At 47.3% G+C, this 16,831-nt stretch overlaps 1 protein-coding gene across 3 annotated transcripts in view; it reads left to right on the top strand.

Moving 5' to 3' along the window:
• Positions 1 to 16,831, top strand: part of SHISA6 (shisa family member 6) — a 272,716-nt gene that overhangs the window by 11,637 nt on the left and 244,248 nt on the right. For all 3 annotated transcript variants that reach the window (XM_063352309.1, XM_063352310.1, XM_063352311.1), the window contains exon 2: positions 4,461 to 4,621. In XM_063352309.1, the coding sequence (XP_063208379.1) occupies positions 4,461 to 4,621 (161 nt within the window). The remainder of the gene's footprint in view (positions 1 to 4,460; positions 4,622 to 16,831) is intronic.

Genomic DNA, 16,831 nt, shown 5'->3' on the forward strand with positions numbered 1-16,831 from the left:
CTTTAGCAAAGTCTGTTGATTTCATCTTTCAACATTAGGGCCCCAGCTGATGCCCAGCCTTGCTACCCTACTGCTTCCGCCCATCTCTTTTGGCGCTATGTATTTCCAACAAGACTTTTTTTATTATTTTTTCTCTTTTGAAAATGGTCACAACTGCTTCTTTGCATTAGGGTCCCTGTGTCCATCCCACTGTGTTTCTTCCCAAAGTACTCAGTCCAAAGCTGCATGAGAGCCTTCCCTGCTGAGGTGCCTGAGAGCAGGACCTGACCTGCTCTGCCTTGGGATGTCCTGCCGTGCGAGACATTGGTAGTCCGGCACTGGTCTGGAACAACATCCCTGATGTCACTATGTCTATTTTGGGTTTACGTGGAAAGAAGTTTTAGTGTTCTCACATAAATGACGTTAATGAAAAAGCTGCATAAATCATTATCTCAGGATATGATTGTACAGTTACGCAACTCTGGCTACTCCATCCGCTGCCACAGGTAGCATGTTCCAGTGAGTGAGGTTTGTTTTCCTGAGATAAGAGATGTGTCGTCATAGAAAGATTTCTGAAGTGTCTCATAGGCTCGTGCAGGTGATTAGGATGCTGTTGACATCAGTGGGACTAATTGTACCCAAATGGCTGCACACGCAAGACCCGAATATTTCAAGTGACTTTGAAGCTTTTCCCGTGGACAGTTAGACAGCTGTACCCAGGAGACTTATACTGACCAAATCCTTCCTCAGTTAAGTGTGACTGACCTTCCACCAGCATGGGACCCGGCCCTCTGTGCTTTATGGAAATAAACTGGATCACACGCAGTGATGTGATTGAATTGGCAAGGAACTAACCAGTTTGATCCAAGTTTGACTTTCTCCTCCACCTACAGTATTTTGTTCTGCTGGTGCTGAACAATCTTTTTTCTCTCTGTAGACATTAAAGAAGAGGACAGAGTGAGCACTCAGGACACACAGTTTGGTGTGCTTAGGGCATAAGAAGATTCAGCATTGCTGAAGTCCCATTGTGTCGTTCCCATACGCTTAGGAGCTAGGTCTGCTTTTGATGGTTATGTTCAATTTATCTCATGTGTGCTCTGACCCGGCAGACATTGCCTTCCTGTGATTTCTTCAGTTCGTTTGAAAGTAAGTCTCCTCCCTTCTGTGTGGCTGGCACCCAATTAGAAATCATTTCCTTGTTATGTTGTGACCAACAACTAAGCCAAAGAGCAGCTCTTGTTACTATTCCTTCAGGATGAAAAACAAAAGAAAGGATTAAATTTGTTCTTGTCTGAGTTGTACTTTTGTTTGTATTAAGGACCAGTGAGTTCAGGTCCTGGCTGTAACCAAGGAACAACCAAGCATAGTTTTATGAGAAACTGTTCACAAACTGAAGTGTTTTCCTGGGCTTATGGTTTTGTCCTCACGGAGGGCAGCAGGCTCAGGGTTCGGCGCTCAGGGAGATAGCGGCCGAGAGGATGAGGCACTTCTCACCAGCTCCAGTTGTTCCAGAGTATATTCACTTTAATTGCCTCGAGTGTTTTTAGTGAACGGAGTTAAACTGTCCATCCAGAAGGTAGGGAAGTTGTGTCCTTAGGACATTCAGAGAGTAGAATTCAGAATGTCCTTAGGACATTCATAACAGTAGGAGAAAGGACAACAGTATCAGGAGAAACAAGGTGACGTGCAGTGTAAGGTGGTCCTAGACTCAGAGTTGTAGCAGAATCTAGGTTGGAAGGGACCTCTGGAGATCCCTTTTCCTGTCATCTGCTTAAAGCAAGGCCAACTTCAATCGTAGAGGAGGTTGTTTGGGGCCTTATCCAGCTGAATTTGAAGACATCCAAGGATGGAGATCCCACAGCCTCTTTGGGTCCCTGTTTCAGTGTTTTGCTATCCCACTGTGACTTCTTTTTCTTTTGTAACCAAGTGGAATTCCCTTATTGCCAGCATGTGCTGCTAATTGCTGCTTGTCTTCTTTGCCTTACACCTCCAAGAACAGCCTTGCTCTGACTCCTTTGCAGCTCTCCATTAGTGCGATGGAGGTCCTCTCTTAGCCTCTCTTTGTCAGGTTAAACAAACTCAGATCCAGGGGGAACTGGTTTCTACTCTTCAATTTCCATCCCATCAGTACCTCCAGCTCCACTTCCTCAACTTTGAGTTTCTTGTAGGGCCTCTGTGTACCTCATCCCACACAGCCCCTTCCGAGTGTACACTAGTCCCTGACCTGACCTTTCCTGCCCAGATGGCTCTATTATATTAAGCTAAGTGGTGTATAGTGTTTTAGTGTTATCCACACTGTCATCTTCCTCTGCACTCTGAGTGATTGCACTCTTGACACCAAGAGTGTCTTCGACAAGTGTTCAAAATGAGCCCAAGCCACTGTGGACTAGTAAATAATGGTCCTAATACAATCTCTGTGATTGAAAAATTACTCTTAGCATTTCTGTACTGCAGATACCATTAAATGGTCATCTGATGCTTAATATATCTTGGAGATATGTACTAAGGGCTCCGTTCTGCCAACCTGCTGTCTTTAGAAAATGGGTTGTCTCCAACGGGATGTACTGGATGCCGGTGCCAAATAGACAGACCTCATTAGCTTCCCACGTCCTCCCCAGTCGGCAAGATCTGAATGCAGTGGGGAGGTATTTGCCTAGAAAAGCCACCAGGATTACTGTTGGTGGAACGAATCCTCTCTTCAGGAGGGAACCGTCCAGTCTCGCATAGGACAGGGACCTTGGGCCTCAGCTTCAGGCCCTTGTTCTCCCACGCACGTTCTGCACAATCCTGGGCAAGGGGCCAAAATTTCAAACATGTCCTGTAAGTTGGTGACCAGTTTGAGATACCTCAGGCGTGATTGTAAAAGATGGTGAGCACCCACAGATCTGTGCCAATCAACAGGAATTCAGTATCTTTTGGAGAATGCCAAATAGCAGTTCCCCTTCTTCGGTGAGGAATAACGATAGGAGCAAACAAAAGGAGCCCTGACTTGGGGCAGGGCTAAGTATCTATCTCTTATTGCTGTCACCTTCACCTCTCTTTGAGACTATCTTAGCACAAAAAAAAATAAAAATCAGTGCTCTCATGTCCCTGCATGTGACAACCCCTGTACTCCATATGTATCAGTATGTGTGCACGTATACTTATCACATGATTGGTTGTAGCCTCTGTGCCTGCTTTCTCTAAAAATAATACATAATCAAATAAGGTGGAAAATATTCTCATTCTGTGCAGGGTGGTTTGAACTAATGTAATCCTCTTCTGAAGCCTCTGAGATCTTCCAAGAGTTTCTTTTGTAGGGCACATTAGTGTTGCAATTCATTATGCACAAGGATAGCACTCTGTAGAGGAAATGATTTGGAAAATGGAACAGACTCAGGTCCCAAACTGTTTCTCATATGAAAGACCAGAAGTATGGCATTTAAGGAATTCTAGTAGGTAGGAGCATCACCAGCATCATTCTCATCAATATGCAATGAAGGACTCTCTCCTCCTTATATCTTCCTTGGTACCCAAGGTGACATTAGGCATATTCCCTCTGCCAAGAGAAAAGAACCTTTCAAACTCTGTCATCTTTAAAATGCCACTGTCCCTTATAATCCACACAAGCCACCCCCTTTCCTCTTTTTCCTATGGCTCGAGAGATAGCTTGTGGCTGCACTAAGAAAATCAGTGCGTTTCATGCTGTAATTGTTCCACTGTGTCCATGATATTCACAGAGGAAAAAAATAATCTTTGAGTACCTGCTCATCCAAGGGGAAAACATTGGAGGCAACTGCACTGTGTGACATTTCTTTTTCTTGGGGAATAGCGGAGAGACCTCAGTACCATTAAAGAAATCCCTAATGGACAAAAAGCTAAAGGTAGGCTAATGGCTGTGTTGACATTAACCCATGAAAACTGTTTAAGCCTTTTCTTCTGGACTGCTGGTTCTCATTTAAGAAACCCACTACTACCGCTTCTGTCTTTTGAGCTTCTTGCAGAAAAAAACGAGGATTTAAAGAGTATAGGGACTGGACTCCTAATTTGATTCACTTTTAAAGAAGTTTGGCTTTGGGCAGGGCAGTTTTGGTGTAACCTTTAGAAGATCAAAGTGCCTGAGTCTTTGGGCTCTGGCATGTTCAGCGGTGACTCTTTATGAAGGCAGTGCTTTATGCTTTGGAGAGCAGTTCATCTGCACTGTCACTGACAGCAAGGGAAATGATGGAGAGAGAACATAACCCTGGGGTGAAGTGAATTAGTGGAAGCATGTGAAAAACTAAACAATAGCCAGGCAAACCTCTAAATACATGCAGCAGACACACAAAAAAGAAACTGAGCTTTTAAGCCATATTTTTTTTTTTGTTATTTTTGCTTTTTTCTGTTTATGGTGGAAATCCAGCTACTGCTGGATTTGCACAGTGACTGTGGAAGTGAAAATACTGAATGCCGTTCTAGCTACTGTGTGAAAATACGTTTTCTCCCTCTTTCTCTCTCCCCAGGGCTCTGGCTGACATCTTAAGGCAGCAGGGACCAATCCCAATAGCACACTGTGAAAGAGAGACTATCTCGGCCATAGATACCTCCCCCAAAGAAAACACCCCCGTCAGGACAGCTTCCAAAAACCATTACACCCCGGTGCGCACCTCCAAAAGTAACCCAGGTAAGTGCTGCTTTCCTGCTCTCCCTCTTCAGAGGTGGTTGTACCAGCGGTATGTTAGAAGTCAGCAGAACATCACACTTTGCAATAGTGGATTTTTTAAACCTAAAATGGCTTTAGAAGGCAACCAGATAGAGCAGAGGAGTGCAAGGATCAGTGGTGATGATTCTTTAAGGTTTTTGCTGAACAGAGTGGCTGTTCTCTCTAGGCATTTTACAAATTCAGAATCAGTGAGGTATAAATTCAGCTTATACCAAAATGCTTGTATTAAGCTTGGAACATGGTGTATTTCCAACAAAACACGTGCAGTAAAGCGTAATTGGGCTCTCTGCACACAGCAGCTGAGAAGAAAGAAATCCACAGAACTGGGGACACCTTAGTCATTCAGGTGCACTATAGGCATGTTCTGAGAGGAAAGTGTGGAAGGTGACCTAGAGGGTATCCCAGAAGCTTAAAGACACTGGCCTGAGGTCCTCCAGGAGCATTGGCCTGGGAATTGGGACACGCAATTTTTTTTCCAGCTTCTGCTGACGGGGTGAATTTGGTCAAATCATTTGACTGCTCTTTGCCTGGATTTCCCCAGTGGCACGAGGATGCCAACCTCTTAGGTAAAGATGCTGTTCTGATTTATTTAATGCTTCAGATATCGATAATTGTCAAAACAACGTCTCGATGGTTGCCTGACCACCTTTGTTAAGTGGGATGTGGTAGACTTGCCATCACTTGCCATCTCTCGGTTGCAACTGGATGTGTGCCTCAAAGATATGCCCTCATTCCGTCACAAGCTATTCAGCTTCACATGGAAGTTTCTGGGTGGCGTTTCCTGCCCTGTGTCACCCGGCGATCAGAGGGGGTTTTGCTAATGGTTCCTGCTGGGGAAGCTTCTGAAAGAAGCTAGCAAGACCTGAGACTGCTCCACGACCTGCAGGGCTCGATGTGCTCTGCTCTTTGTGGAACCGGCCCATGGCTGAGGGCGGTCACTGTTTGGTTTCCGTTCCCTCGTTGCGGTGACTATTAGGAGGGTTTTGCTGCAATGTGTATCGCCACATGGAGACAGGACCAGGTGACCGTGTTCTCTGGAAGCCTCCCCTGCTGCTGGGAGCAAAATAATTTCCCTGAGAACTAAGAAGGATTTCTTCGTTCTCCAATTTTCACTCAGAGGCCAGTGAACCCTGTAATTTTGTATGCCAGAGAGTTACGCCTGTAAAATAAAATGCTGGGCTGGAGAACGGTACATGAGGTGACTGTGGAAGAAGACGGTGCTTTTGCATATCTAGGGCTTGGGACTGGCTCTTGAGAGGATGTGTGATTCTGCCCCAGGATAGAAACGGATTTATGGCCAGTGAGCAGGTACAGGCACCATCAGAGAACGCCTCTGACATAATCCTTGCGATGAGATGAATCCCTTCCTGAAGACACCCCGTCTCTTCCCGTGGGCTCCCGTTGGTCAGTTAGGGCAGGCACATCCTGAACCAAGATGCAGACGAAGTTCTTTGCTTGCAGCAGGAGAGACCAGCTGGATACTGGAAGTCTGATTTAGGTGTCATTTTTTAGGCACTGACAAGTCTGAGAAGAGGCGAATGGGAGGGTTTGTTTGAGGGGAACTGCTAATTGCAGTATTCTTCTCTGGTGTCTGTCGGTAGCTGATGGCTCCAATGGGCATTTTGAAGACTTACTACTCCTTAAGTGGAGGCAAACAAGGGTGCAAGGACCAGAGCACGGGTATTGTGAGTGGGGTGCTAGTACAGTACATAGTGACAGCACCTGGTAAAGAGCCTGCTTGGTCCTTGCCAAAGACTGGGACATGAGATGAGCAAGGCACAATTCCTGAGAAGGAAGAGGCATGCTGTTAAAGATGATGGTCTGTTCGTTCAGCCTCTGCTTGTCTGTATGTTTGCCCACATCGTGCGAAGGAGAAGAGCCATCAGAGTCCAGTCAGGGCTGAAATAGGCAGTGCGCAGGCAGTAGGAGCCCACCAAGACAAGATACGCACGAACCCAGCCACAAAGGAGAGGGACTTCACTTCCAGCACAGCCTTCCACAGCCGTTGGCAGCTGTAGGGGTAATTGATCACTTCTGCCTGGGGGCAGCCAGTTGGACCCAATGTCACATTGAGCCCTTGCCAAAGCTGGGAAGGGAAAACTTGCGCTTGCAGCTTGCCCAAAAGAACTTGTTCCTGGCTCAGTTGTGTCCGTTATTAACATGTCCTCATATATCATATAAGACAGAAAGCTAATCACTTACAAAAGATCATGAGCTCATAAAACAGCTATAGAGTTAATGTTTTTTATACCGTTCCATTTGCAGAATAGGGCAGTGCTCTGTCATAACTATACTCTGTTACTCAGCTAATCTTCAGATTATTGTGGTAATCAGGAAATTGTATAAGTGACAGATAAAATCTTTCAGGTTGGGAGGGAAGTAAAAGTTGGAGAACAAGAACGGGTTATAGCACGTTAAGCTAGAATGAAGCGGGTCAGCCCTGGTATGGAAGTAGAAGAGGGGTCACCATCCATACTTGCTTTTGGAAGGTGCGGGGAAGAAAGGAAATTAAAAGAGATAAATGAGGGACAGCTGGGGGGAAAAAATAGAGGCAGTAGCATGTAGTAGCAAGATCCAGGAAAAGCACTGCTCACTGGTGCTGCAGATTGGCTTTAGAAGACCACGGCTGTAGGGTTTTGCAGAAGTATCAGGTCTGCTGGCTGTGGTTTGTCTCAGGACTCTGTAGCATGAGAGGTTAAGCAACCAGGCAGGACTATAGTTGTTACATACAGGCTGAGATTGAGTTTTATATTTGTTTTACTTGAAACTTTTGTTTCCAAACTTATAACTGGAAGGGTGCCCTTAAGTCTTGCTAAATAAACCATGGCTTCATTTTTCCATTAGGCTTGTTTGGTGTCAGTGAACAAAATGATTGTGGGTGACAGTGACAAATTGAGGTGATCTGAGTTGGAGGCAGCAGAGTCCAACAAGGCGGCGTGCGCAGGTGCTGCTGAGGGCATGCCTGCGGCGCTTCACTTGCCTGGTGTTTCCTGATGCAGGGTGGAGAGGAGTCCCATCTCCACCTCCCCACTGCTACCCGTCCCGCAAGCACTCGGGCAGCCCTCAGATGGTGGCAGCAGGACATCACAGGGTGGGAACGTACAGCTTGCTCTGGTAGTCCACCAAGCCATGGGCCCTCTCTCCAGCTGTCACAGATGCTTGAAGGAGGGCTCAAGACCAAGGCAAAGTCCTCAGTGTGTTTGCCCAGGCACTTCCCAGCAGGTAGTTTCAGAGCTCTGCAGTGGGACAGGAGGGCCTGGTGTTAGGTTTAGTCTGTACTTCTCTGTTGAGCTTTGAGATAGAAGAACCCAGGTGTACCTAATGCTTATTGAAGGGAAAAAGAGAAGTAGGTGTCTCTGCCCTAGACATGGGGACAATTATCATTCTTCAGACAAGGCAGCTGGTTTTCAAGAAGGCTTCTGTGTACTACCTTAAAATGGCCATGTTCCCCAGGTCTTGTGGGAGCCAGCTATTTATCAGAAGCAGAATATATTTCCCACACTGGATTCTGCCAAGCTTGAGGGTCCCAAGTGCCTGAAGAGCATCTCTGCAGAGATTATTGCCACTTTTGCTTTCCTCTGAGAATCAAACTCCCCTTCTGGGATAGCAGGGGACGGTTCATCTCCCCTTCCACCCACCCTCACTTCCACTGACATTTCTGTTCATTGCTTTTATACAGTGCTGCTGTTTGGGCGGTGGTAGGCCCTTTGCAGATAAGGAAAGCTGAAAGCCGTGCCTACAGATTGCTTGGGCCAGGGCACACCGCTCCAGCTGTGCACCACCCAATTAGTATGAGCCACAGCACTCTCTGTAGACAGGAACGCGGCTCCAGCCCACACAGACCTCTCGTTAGTTCACTGCTTGCTATTGTGAGTAACAGGTAAGATATGATGAATCTGAGATTACAGGAAATCCATCTCATCTAGCTACCTATTGGCATTTTTGATGTCTCCATCACAGTAGCACCTTTAGGGATGTTGGAAGGAAAACTCTGGCAACATTTCCCCCGTCTTTTCTCCTTGGCCACGTTATCTGTCCTGACATCTCCTGTGAAGGTCAGTGCCATTCAGTTGTTCGGTGGATGGCCAGCAAACATAGACAAGAATAAGGACAGATGGGAGAAAGGTCAGTAGTTCCTGCGGGCTTGGAAAACGTCATACATAAGCAGCAACATGCTCCCATAGAGGAAGGTGCTGCGCTTGGCACAAGAGAGAGAGCCTGAGCCAGAGGCAATACTCCTGCAAGGTCCACAGTCAACTGATGTGTCAGAAAAGATGAGGGCAGTTCCTGTGGCAGTGATGCCGATGGACATTAGCATTAGTGGAAAAATTAAGACTAGATTCTCGGCTGAGATGACTACCTGCAATACCGTCCTTATGCCATATTTGAAGGCCTTCCAAAAGTCAGGTGCAACGGGTTGGTTTGCTTTCATCCCAAAATGTGGCTGAGCAAAGCAGCTGCAAGATTCAGTCCCCGCAGAAATTGTCAGATGGGAGTTTCCTGACTGCCCTGGTGGTGGATGGATAGCCAGCTCAGGACCAACAGTCATGCAGGTAGCCGTCTCATTGCTGTTTCCCAAACTGAGACCAAACCACAAAAGACTCCACGTAAGGATTTCAAACAGACCTTCGGCGGGTGTAAATCAGCGTTTTGCTATCATAGTGATGGGACGGGGGCTTGGTTTAGGTAAATCCCTATGGGTCAGGGAGGCTTGTGTCCCAGTCTCACAGCTGGTACAAATCTGTGGTGCCTCAGGACAACGCATGGTCTGAATTGATCCTTTGTTCTCTTGGTCTCATTCTGGCTCTTCCCCACTGGCTCTTTTTTGTACAATTCACCTTGATAGCATGGCCAGCCTGGGGGAGAGGGGTACTAGGAACCGTTAGACTGAGGTGGGAGGGTGTGTGGGAGGAGAATCTCTCCAAATATGTTCAGGACAAGGATGTCCTTGCTGCCACTTGCGGCAGTGGAGGGTCCCCGAGTGTCACCTACTTGATCGTGAGGCAGGTGGGTAAAATCTGTGCCTGGAATTGTGCTGCTTCTGACTGTCTCCAGGATCAGGAGACAACTGTAAGAGCAATGACAAGACTCTTTCTTTTTTTTTTTTTGTACTTGCTGGAGAAAAGACTCTGGCCTAGTTTTATATTCTTTTGGCCTCTTAATTCTCAGAACATCAAATTGCTTCACCAACAGAACACACTGGTCTGAAACCAGCTCCAGATGTGCCAGCGAAGAGCTGACCTCAGGGGGAAACTGAGATAATTTTCCAGTGTGAAAATTCTTCTGCTATTCACCTGAGCCAGGGACGGGGGTACCTGCAGGTGTGAGGAGCAGCTTATTGACAGGATTATCACTTCGAATGCAGCAAACAACACAGGCTAGCGCTCTGATTCGCCTGATATATCTGGGGAAGGCTTTTAATAAGCCATTTGAGTCAGGATGTTCCAGAGATGTATGTATTCAAAGTGCTGTTTTCAGCAGCGCCTTCCAGCCAGAGGCATATTCTGGGCTTGTTCTGAATGTGAACAAATGCGGGAGAGGCCTTTAATCTTTATGGAAACTGTAGCTAACATCTCTAGCCAAATGTAGGCAGACCAGCATGGGGAGTACTTCCATCCCCATCGTGGCGTAGGGGAGGAGATCGCAGCACTTGCCCCGCTCTCCCTGGGCTACCAGCTCAGCACGGGCACTGGCCCTTTTCTAAAGACCAGGGTGAGCCAGGGCGGTCGGCTTCTCAGATCGCCTCCAGGCTGTATGTGCCTTCTCCCTCTCCATCCCTCTTCCTTTCCCCTCTCTCCTTTCCCCCACGTCTCCAGCTGGTCTCTGCTTCAAATTACGTCCTTCATTCATTCATTGAATTCTCCAGCTTCTCCCCCAAATCCCCAGCAACTATTTGAATTAATTTACTGAGGATCAGTGCAGAAATGTATGTCGAAGGAGTTCAAATTCCCTGCTGCTTCACAGTTTGTGTTGTCATTTACAGCTGTTCAGGGGAATACAAAGCAGGTGTAAAATGATCCCCCAGTCCCCGCAGTAGCGTTTTACAGCCCCTGTGCTCTGTTGTAAGAAACTAGTTAAGGTGCAGGCGGGTGAAGAATTAGGGAAACCACTTGGAAAACACCCAGAGAGTTCTGCAAATGGGCTTTTTCTTTTCTCCGTACTCCTGTTGCCGTTCACTGACATTTGAAAAGAAAGAAACAGGACCAGCTTTGAAACCTCTAGGACCTGTAGAAGACAAGGCAGTTCAGTGCCACTCCATCCGCTTTCTCCTCCAAGCACACCTCTGTTACAGTAAGTCCCGATGCTTCCCATAGCTTTCCCACCCAGGTAACTCCCAAATGAGTTAATGCGCTTTCTGAGCAGCCAGAAAATGGCAGATATTTCTGTCTCAGAACATTTTGAGGGTAAGAGTTACTCAGTGTCCTGGCATCCAAAATACCATTGCCAAAAGGGAGGAGCGGTCCAGCAGAGTGGGGAGAGGTAGAAGCTGCCTGAACTGGGCAACTAAGAGAGGACACCAGCTGCTGTCTTCTTCGGTGTGAAGGATCTAGGTTTCTTGCTCATTTAGGACATAAACAGTCTGTGCAGTGTTAGACATCATAGGTGTTCACTCACCATTAGTCGTACCAGAGCAGCTCCCACCCTCTGTGGCATTGCCAGTCTTCATTTCACAGGTGGGGATGTGGAGCACAGAGAGGATAAGGGCCTTGCTTCAAAAGGTGTTGGGTTATCATCTTCCCTTGACTCCAAAATAAATACCTAAAACCTTGTAAATATGTGTCCCTGAGTAATTTATGCACTTTGCCCAGGTACTGAGAGCACTTTTGCCCTGCGAACACCCTTCAGGTCGGCTCCTCTCAGGGGATGTGTGCCGCAGCGTGTGCTTTAGTCCTGCTCTGTGAATGCTCAGGGATGCTTCGTCCTGCACCACCGCATGGGCACAGACCCGACGCCTTCAACCCTGTATCCTAACAGCAAGTGAGAGCTTTTACACTTGCATTGGAAAGCAAAGAGTTTGTCCCAAAGTACTTGCAATCCAAGAAACACAAGAGAAGGGATGGGTCAGAAAGTCAGGTGGATGAGCTACAATGCAATGAGCTTAATCGCCCGGATTCCAAACAGATCTTTTTAACTCTTAGGTGTTTCTTTGCTTATCCTTCCTTAATCTTGCTGGTTTGGACATCCTCCCTCCCTCTTCCGTTGCTGCCCGAGGTTAGGACCTGGGGATGTTTGATCATGAGCAGCCACAGGGATTCAACACGTGCTGCCCACCAACACTGACGATCCCAGCGCCCTCCTGAGCCAGGCAGCATCCTCCTCCCCTCGGCGAGGCTGGGGCTGCACCGACTTCTGCCTCTGGTTATTGGTTTATTCTGGTCTCCTGGGTGTTCTGCTGAGCTGTAAAGTTTTAGGGTAATCTGTGAAAAAGAACCCTTGGGTAAACTATGCCCCACTAACAAGACACATGGGACAACAAAATATCCCCACTGCAAATATGTTTACCAGTGAACTTGCTGGAAAATAAAATGCATTTGCAACAGTTTCTTGTATCTCAAGTCCAAATATCTCCCATGGCTGATGTCAAGGTTTCATGTGTCAAAAGAGCTAACAAGTGACAAATTTGGAAAAACTGGAAAAAAAAGTAAAAAAAAAAAGAAAAAGTGTGAGTGCTGCGGCCAAAAACCGTGTAGGTGGAGTGTGTGTGTATATACACATGTATAAGTACAACATCTTGGTACTCACAGGAACCACACAGCCGCGACCCAGTGGCAACATCCAGAGCTACAGGATAAATATCAGGTGCCTGCTAAAAGTGTTTTGGTGGAGTTTAGCATTCATTCGACAGAGTGCAGTCCCAGAGCCACAAGGCCAGGCACAGCAGCGCTTATCGTCCACAGCGATGTCTAGAAACTGTATGTTACTATGGTAACAACATTTTTTTTTTTTTTTTAAGAGAGAGTAATGCAAGTTGTGAGCAGGAGAGAGGATTAAACATATAGATTTACTTTGAAACAAAGCCTCACAGTGAAACTCAACCTGCTGAAAACAATACAACAAAATACATGCAGAATGTGGAAATTAATTGAAGTGGGCTTTTCTGGCAGTGTGCTCCGGTGGAGAAGAGGCGTTACTGTGGAAATACTGACTGGGAGTCGAATCATAGAATCATAGAATATTTGAGTTGGAAGGGACGTTAAAGCCCACCCAGTGCCACCCCCTGCCCTGGGCAGGGACACCTCCCACCGGCCCAGGTTGCTCCAAGCCCCGTCCAACCTGGCCTTGAACCCCTCCAGGGATGGGGCAGCCACAGCTTCTCTGGGCAACCTGGGCCAGGGGCTCACCACCCTCACAGCAAAGAATTTCTTCCTCAGATCTCATCTAAATCTCCCCTCTTCCAGTTTAAAACTGTCACCCCTCATTCTATGGCTCCCCTCCTTGATCCAGAGTCCCTCCCCAGCTTTCCTGTAGCCCCTTTAGGGACTGGAAGGGGCTCTGAGGTCTCCCTGGAGCCTTCTCTTCTCCAGGCTGAACAATCCCAGGTTATTCAGGTGTGTAACCAGCCAGGGCCCTGCACACTGTGGGGGACGGAGTGGCAGTGGCTATGGCCATGTGCTGCAACATGCTGGGTGATGCCCCAGATTACGCTGTGCAGCAGTATCAACTGCCCGTGCCCCCACCGCTTGTCTGCCACACATGGGCCTCCTTCCCAGAACCGGGCTTCCACTTTTTGTAACGTTTGCTGGGTTTAGGAGCAAACCCTGGGGCTGATGGGGCTGTGAGGTAATGGGAAACATGACTGATGGGTGCAGGAGTGTCACAGGGACACTGACCAGGAGCAGTGAGGAGGAGCTGCTGGAGGATGGATACTCTGTGTGTGTAGGAGGTCCAACCTGATGCACTTGGATGCTTTCCCAATTCCTGAATCTGTACAGCTGGATTGGAAATGGCACGGAAATACTGTTCGCAAAACATACAAAAGCAGAGATGTAAAGAGTTTTGGAGTGTAATACCTAATAAGTCCAGTTAATGCCGTTGTCCCATGTTGCTCAATGTTACAAAGTCTGTGTTGTGGGTGACAGGAAGGAAAGACCTTTAAGCCAGGTGGTTCCCCTCACTCCGTGCTCTGTCGTCCTCCTCCAGATCTGGGCAAGGATCAGGAGCAGAGGGCCATGAGAGCCGGTATCTGGCACAGGTATTCTGGAGACTTTGGAGAGCTGTGAGAAAGGGCAGGATTGGGAGATTCTCCGTTCCCTGGAGAGCACTCTGTGTCCGAGCTGAAGTTGTTGCGGTGCCACCTCAGCACTCACTATCTGCCCAGGCACCTAGCGAGTGCTGAGATGACATGACCACAACTGTGAGCACCTGGGAAACAAGGGGGGCAGGGGGGCAACTCAGAGCTCAGCCCCAGCACCAGCAATGACAGGGCAGCAAGTCACCTGGGGCTTGAGGATGCAGTAGGCAAGGGGAGTCATGGTCCTGCTTGAGTTTTGATGTGAGCCCTGACTGGTTTCTTGATTTGAATCTTCAGGCTTGTCCACTCTTCCTCTCAATCTCCAGTTTCATGGCCAGTTGAGTTAGCCTAATGGCTCTTCTGCCATTGAAGCAGAGGTCTCAGTCCTTCTCACATCCTCTCCTGCCATGGCTTCTGCCCTGTGTGCTGACTTTGGTGCTGTCACATCCTTCCATCAGCTGGTTTAACTCATTAACCCAGCAAAGTCAGCTCAGGAAGAGGTCATTCAATGTATGATGAACCATAGGATTGCCATAAGGAGTGGGGCTGAGAGGGATCGCCCTGTTTCGGCAGCGCTGAACTTGTAACCACTGAGCTGTGTCCCATTAACCACAGCCTCTGGTAGGAGTTTTAGAGGTTGGTTCTGGGCAAGTACAGAGGAGAGCATGTGCGTAGACATTCTGGGAACTTGGTGACCAACTGGGATTGACTATCATCAGCACCTTCAAAGCTACGTGCACTTTGACATTAACTGGGCTGAGGTTCACGCCGGTGGGTTTGGGAGTTTCCAGAACTCAAATTTGACGCCATGGTGGCATTTTACAATCAAAACAATTCTGCCTGCAGTTAAGGTATTTCAGTTTTAACCTGCTCAGAAGTTTCCTTGGGTGAAAAACCCAACTAAGCCCACTGCTCTGTCCTGTACCACCCTGCAGCTCTACTGGGCACTGTGGAAGGGTAAAATAATTTCTGTAGCAGGTTTACTTCTCCCTGTCTGCCTCTGTGTCTTACTAGATCAATTATTGTTTGTAAAATGCATTAGATCTTCAGATGAAAGGCAGAAACACAATGTTTTCTTCCATTAATCAGAGCAGTTTACAGAAAACATCAATTTAAAATGTTAAAGCCAATTTGCAACTGGTATTGACAACAATTAAATTGGCCTCCACAAAGTAATGCAACTAGCTGCTTTTGACACTGTGAAGAATGAAATCTTTATAAGGCCATTCTACATGTTGAGCTTCCCCCTTTTCACGATTGCCGATCCTATCACGCTCTATAGAAGTGTAAACAGAGGTGAGGAGCTGGAAGCAATACTCCATTGAGAATGTGCCGTAATCAGTAAACTTTCCTTCCCCTCTGGTTGGATCCCTGCCCAAATACTGCAACGCAGTCTATGCTCTGCTTTCATCAGCTTCCTTCCTTTGCTGCCCAGTTGACTTTGCTGACTTCAAAATTATGCAAAAATGTACTGAAACAAATGTTCACTACTTTATTCCTGGCATTATCACCAGAGGCAGTGAACTCCTGAGCTGACCACTGGCCACTGCCACCATGAAGGGCAGTGGCGCACAGGCTTTGCAAAGCTGTAACTCACTCTTGCAGCCTTGCCATGGAAAACTACCAGCTCAGCTTACGGAGGTGTGAGAACAGAGGTGATCCTGGGGAAGTCATGGTTAACTTCTCATAAATCGGTCCTTGGGTATGTAATGAATAGCTTATCTGACATCCAGATGTGCAGGTTTTGGAGATTTAGCAAGACCCTGGCTAGGGGAAGCCGGAGCATCACCAGCAGAAGACATTGCTCAAGTCTCTGAAAACCTAGTTGATTAGTGTTTTGTTTTAGGCATTTAAATCATAAAAGGCATAGCCAGTTGTCTCATATTGTCCTGTCTCAAGCTCTGCTCGGCCAAGCAAAGGGAGGAGGAAGAGTCTGCAGGGCTGCCTTCCCATTTCTTTCGGCAGCGTTTCTCTACATAAGGCACCTTGGCTTCTCCTTCGCAACACTCATGTCTTCAGGGTATTCCCACCCTCTGGGATATGCCGAGGGTGTTTTCTGGTGGCTTTCAGATTGTTTGTAGATGGAAAGATGCCAGGAAGGTTTGCCTCATGTTGAAGGTCTTGTGGCAACTTTTATCATTGGCTGCAAGCAGCTTTTATTGTTGGTGCAGCCCCTGTTCCTTCTGGCACGCCAACCACGCGTGTGTGGCTTGGGAATTTAGTGGGTCTTGCCTCACTTCCCCTTCTCTGGAGCTGTATTACTCTCAGATGGTCTTACTTGTTGCAGGTACCTGAAAAGACTCCCAACTGGCTATTTATATGAGCATACCTAAGAGGGAGCCATGCCCTCCTCCGTAAAAGGACAAATCTAACTACTCTTTCTGTTTGATTTAAAATATTTGAGGAGGAAAGAAAAGGGAGTACATCTGTCACAATCTCACTTACAATCAGAGAAGTTAATGGAAAGATTCCTTCTGACTCTCCAGGGCTTTGGACAAGGCTCTGTACTGCAACATTAACAAATAATGGAGTTCACATCTCATCAAATCCCTCTCAGGAAAATAATTCTAATATACGTGGATGGCCTTTTGCAGCTCTCTCCCCAAATCTGTCCCTGGTTTGTCCGCTGTGCCAACACTTCTATCTTCTAGTGTTAAATCACTTCTGTGGGTAACTGTTGCTCTCTAAAACAAACCCCATGTGAGATGTTCAGATGCTGCCAGTCACAGGGCAGTGCCCCAGTGCCCGGAATGACCTCTCTGAAAAGGCAGTAAGATAAATACGAATTACCAAATCCGTGACTTTCTACCCAATGTCTCCCAGCTGCAGTAATGCAGCCTCTGTGGCACTTCCTTTCACTTCACAACTCTCCTCTCTGGATCCGCAGCTTTTCCTACCGAGAAAGCATTTCTCAGCAAGCTCCATGGGCAGGGTGCAGT

The sequence above is a fragment of the Chroicocephalus ridibundus genome, chromosome 14 (assembly GCF_963924245.1).
Source record: "Chroicocephalus ridibundus chromosome 14, bChrRid1.1, whole genome shotgun sequence".
NCBI classification, from domain to species: domain Eukaryota; kingdom Metazoa; phylum Chordata; class Aves; order Charadriiformes; family Laridae; genus Chroicocephalus; species Chroicocephalus ridibundus.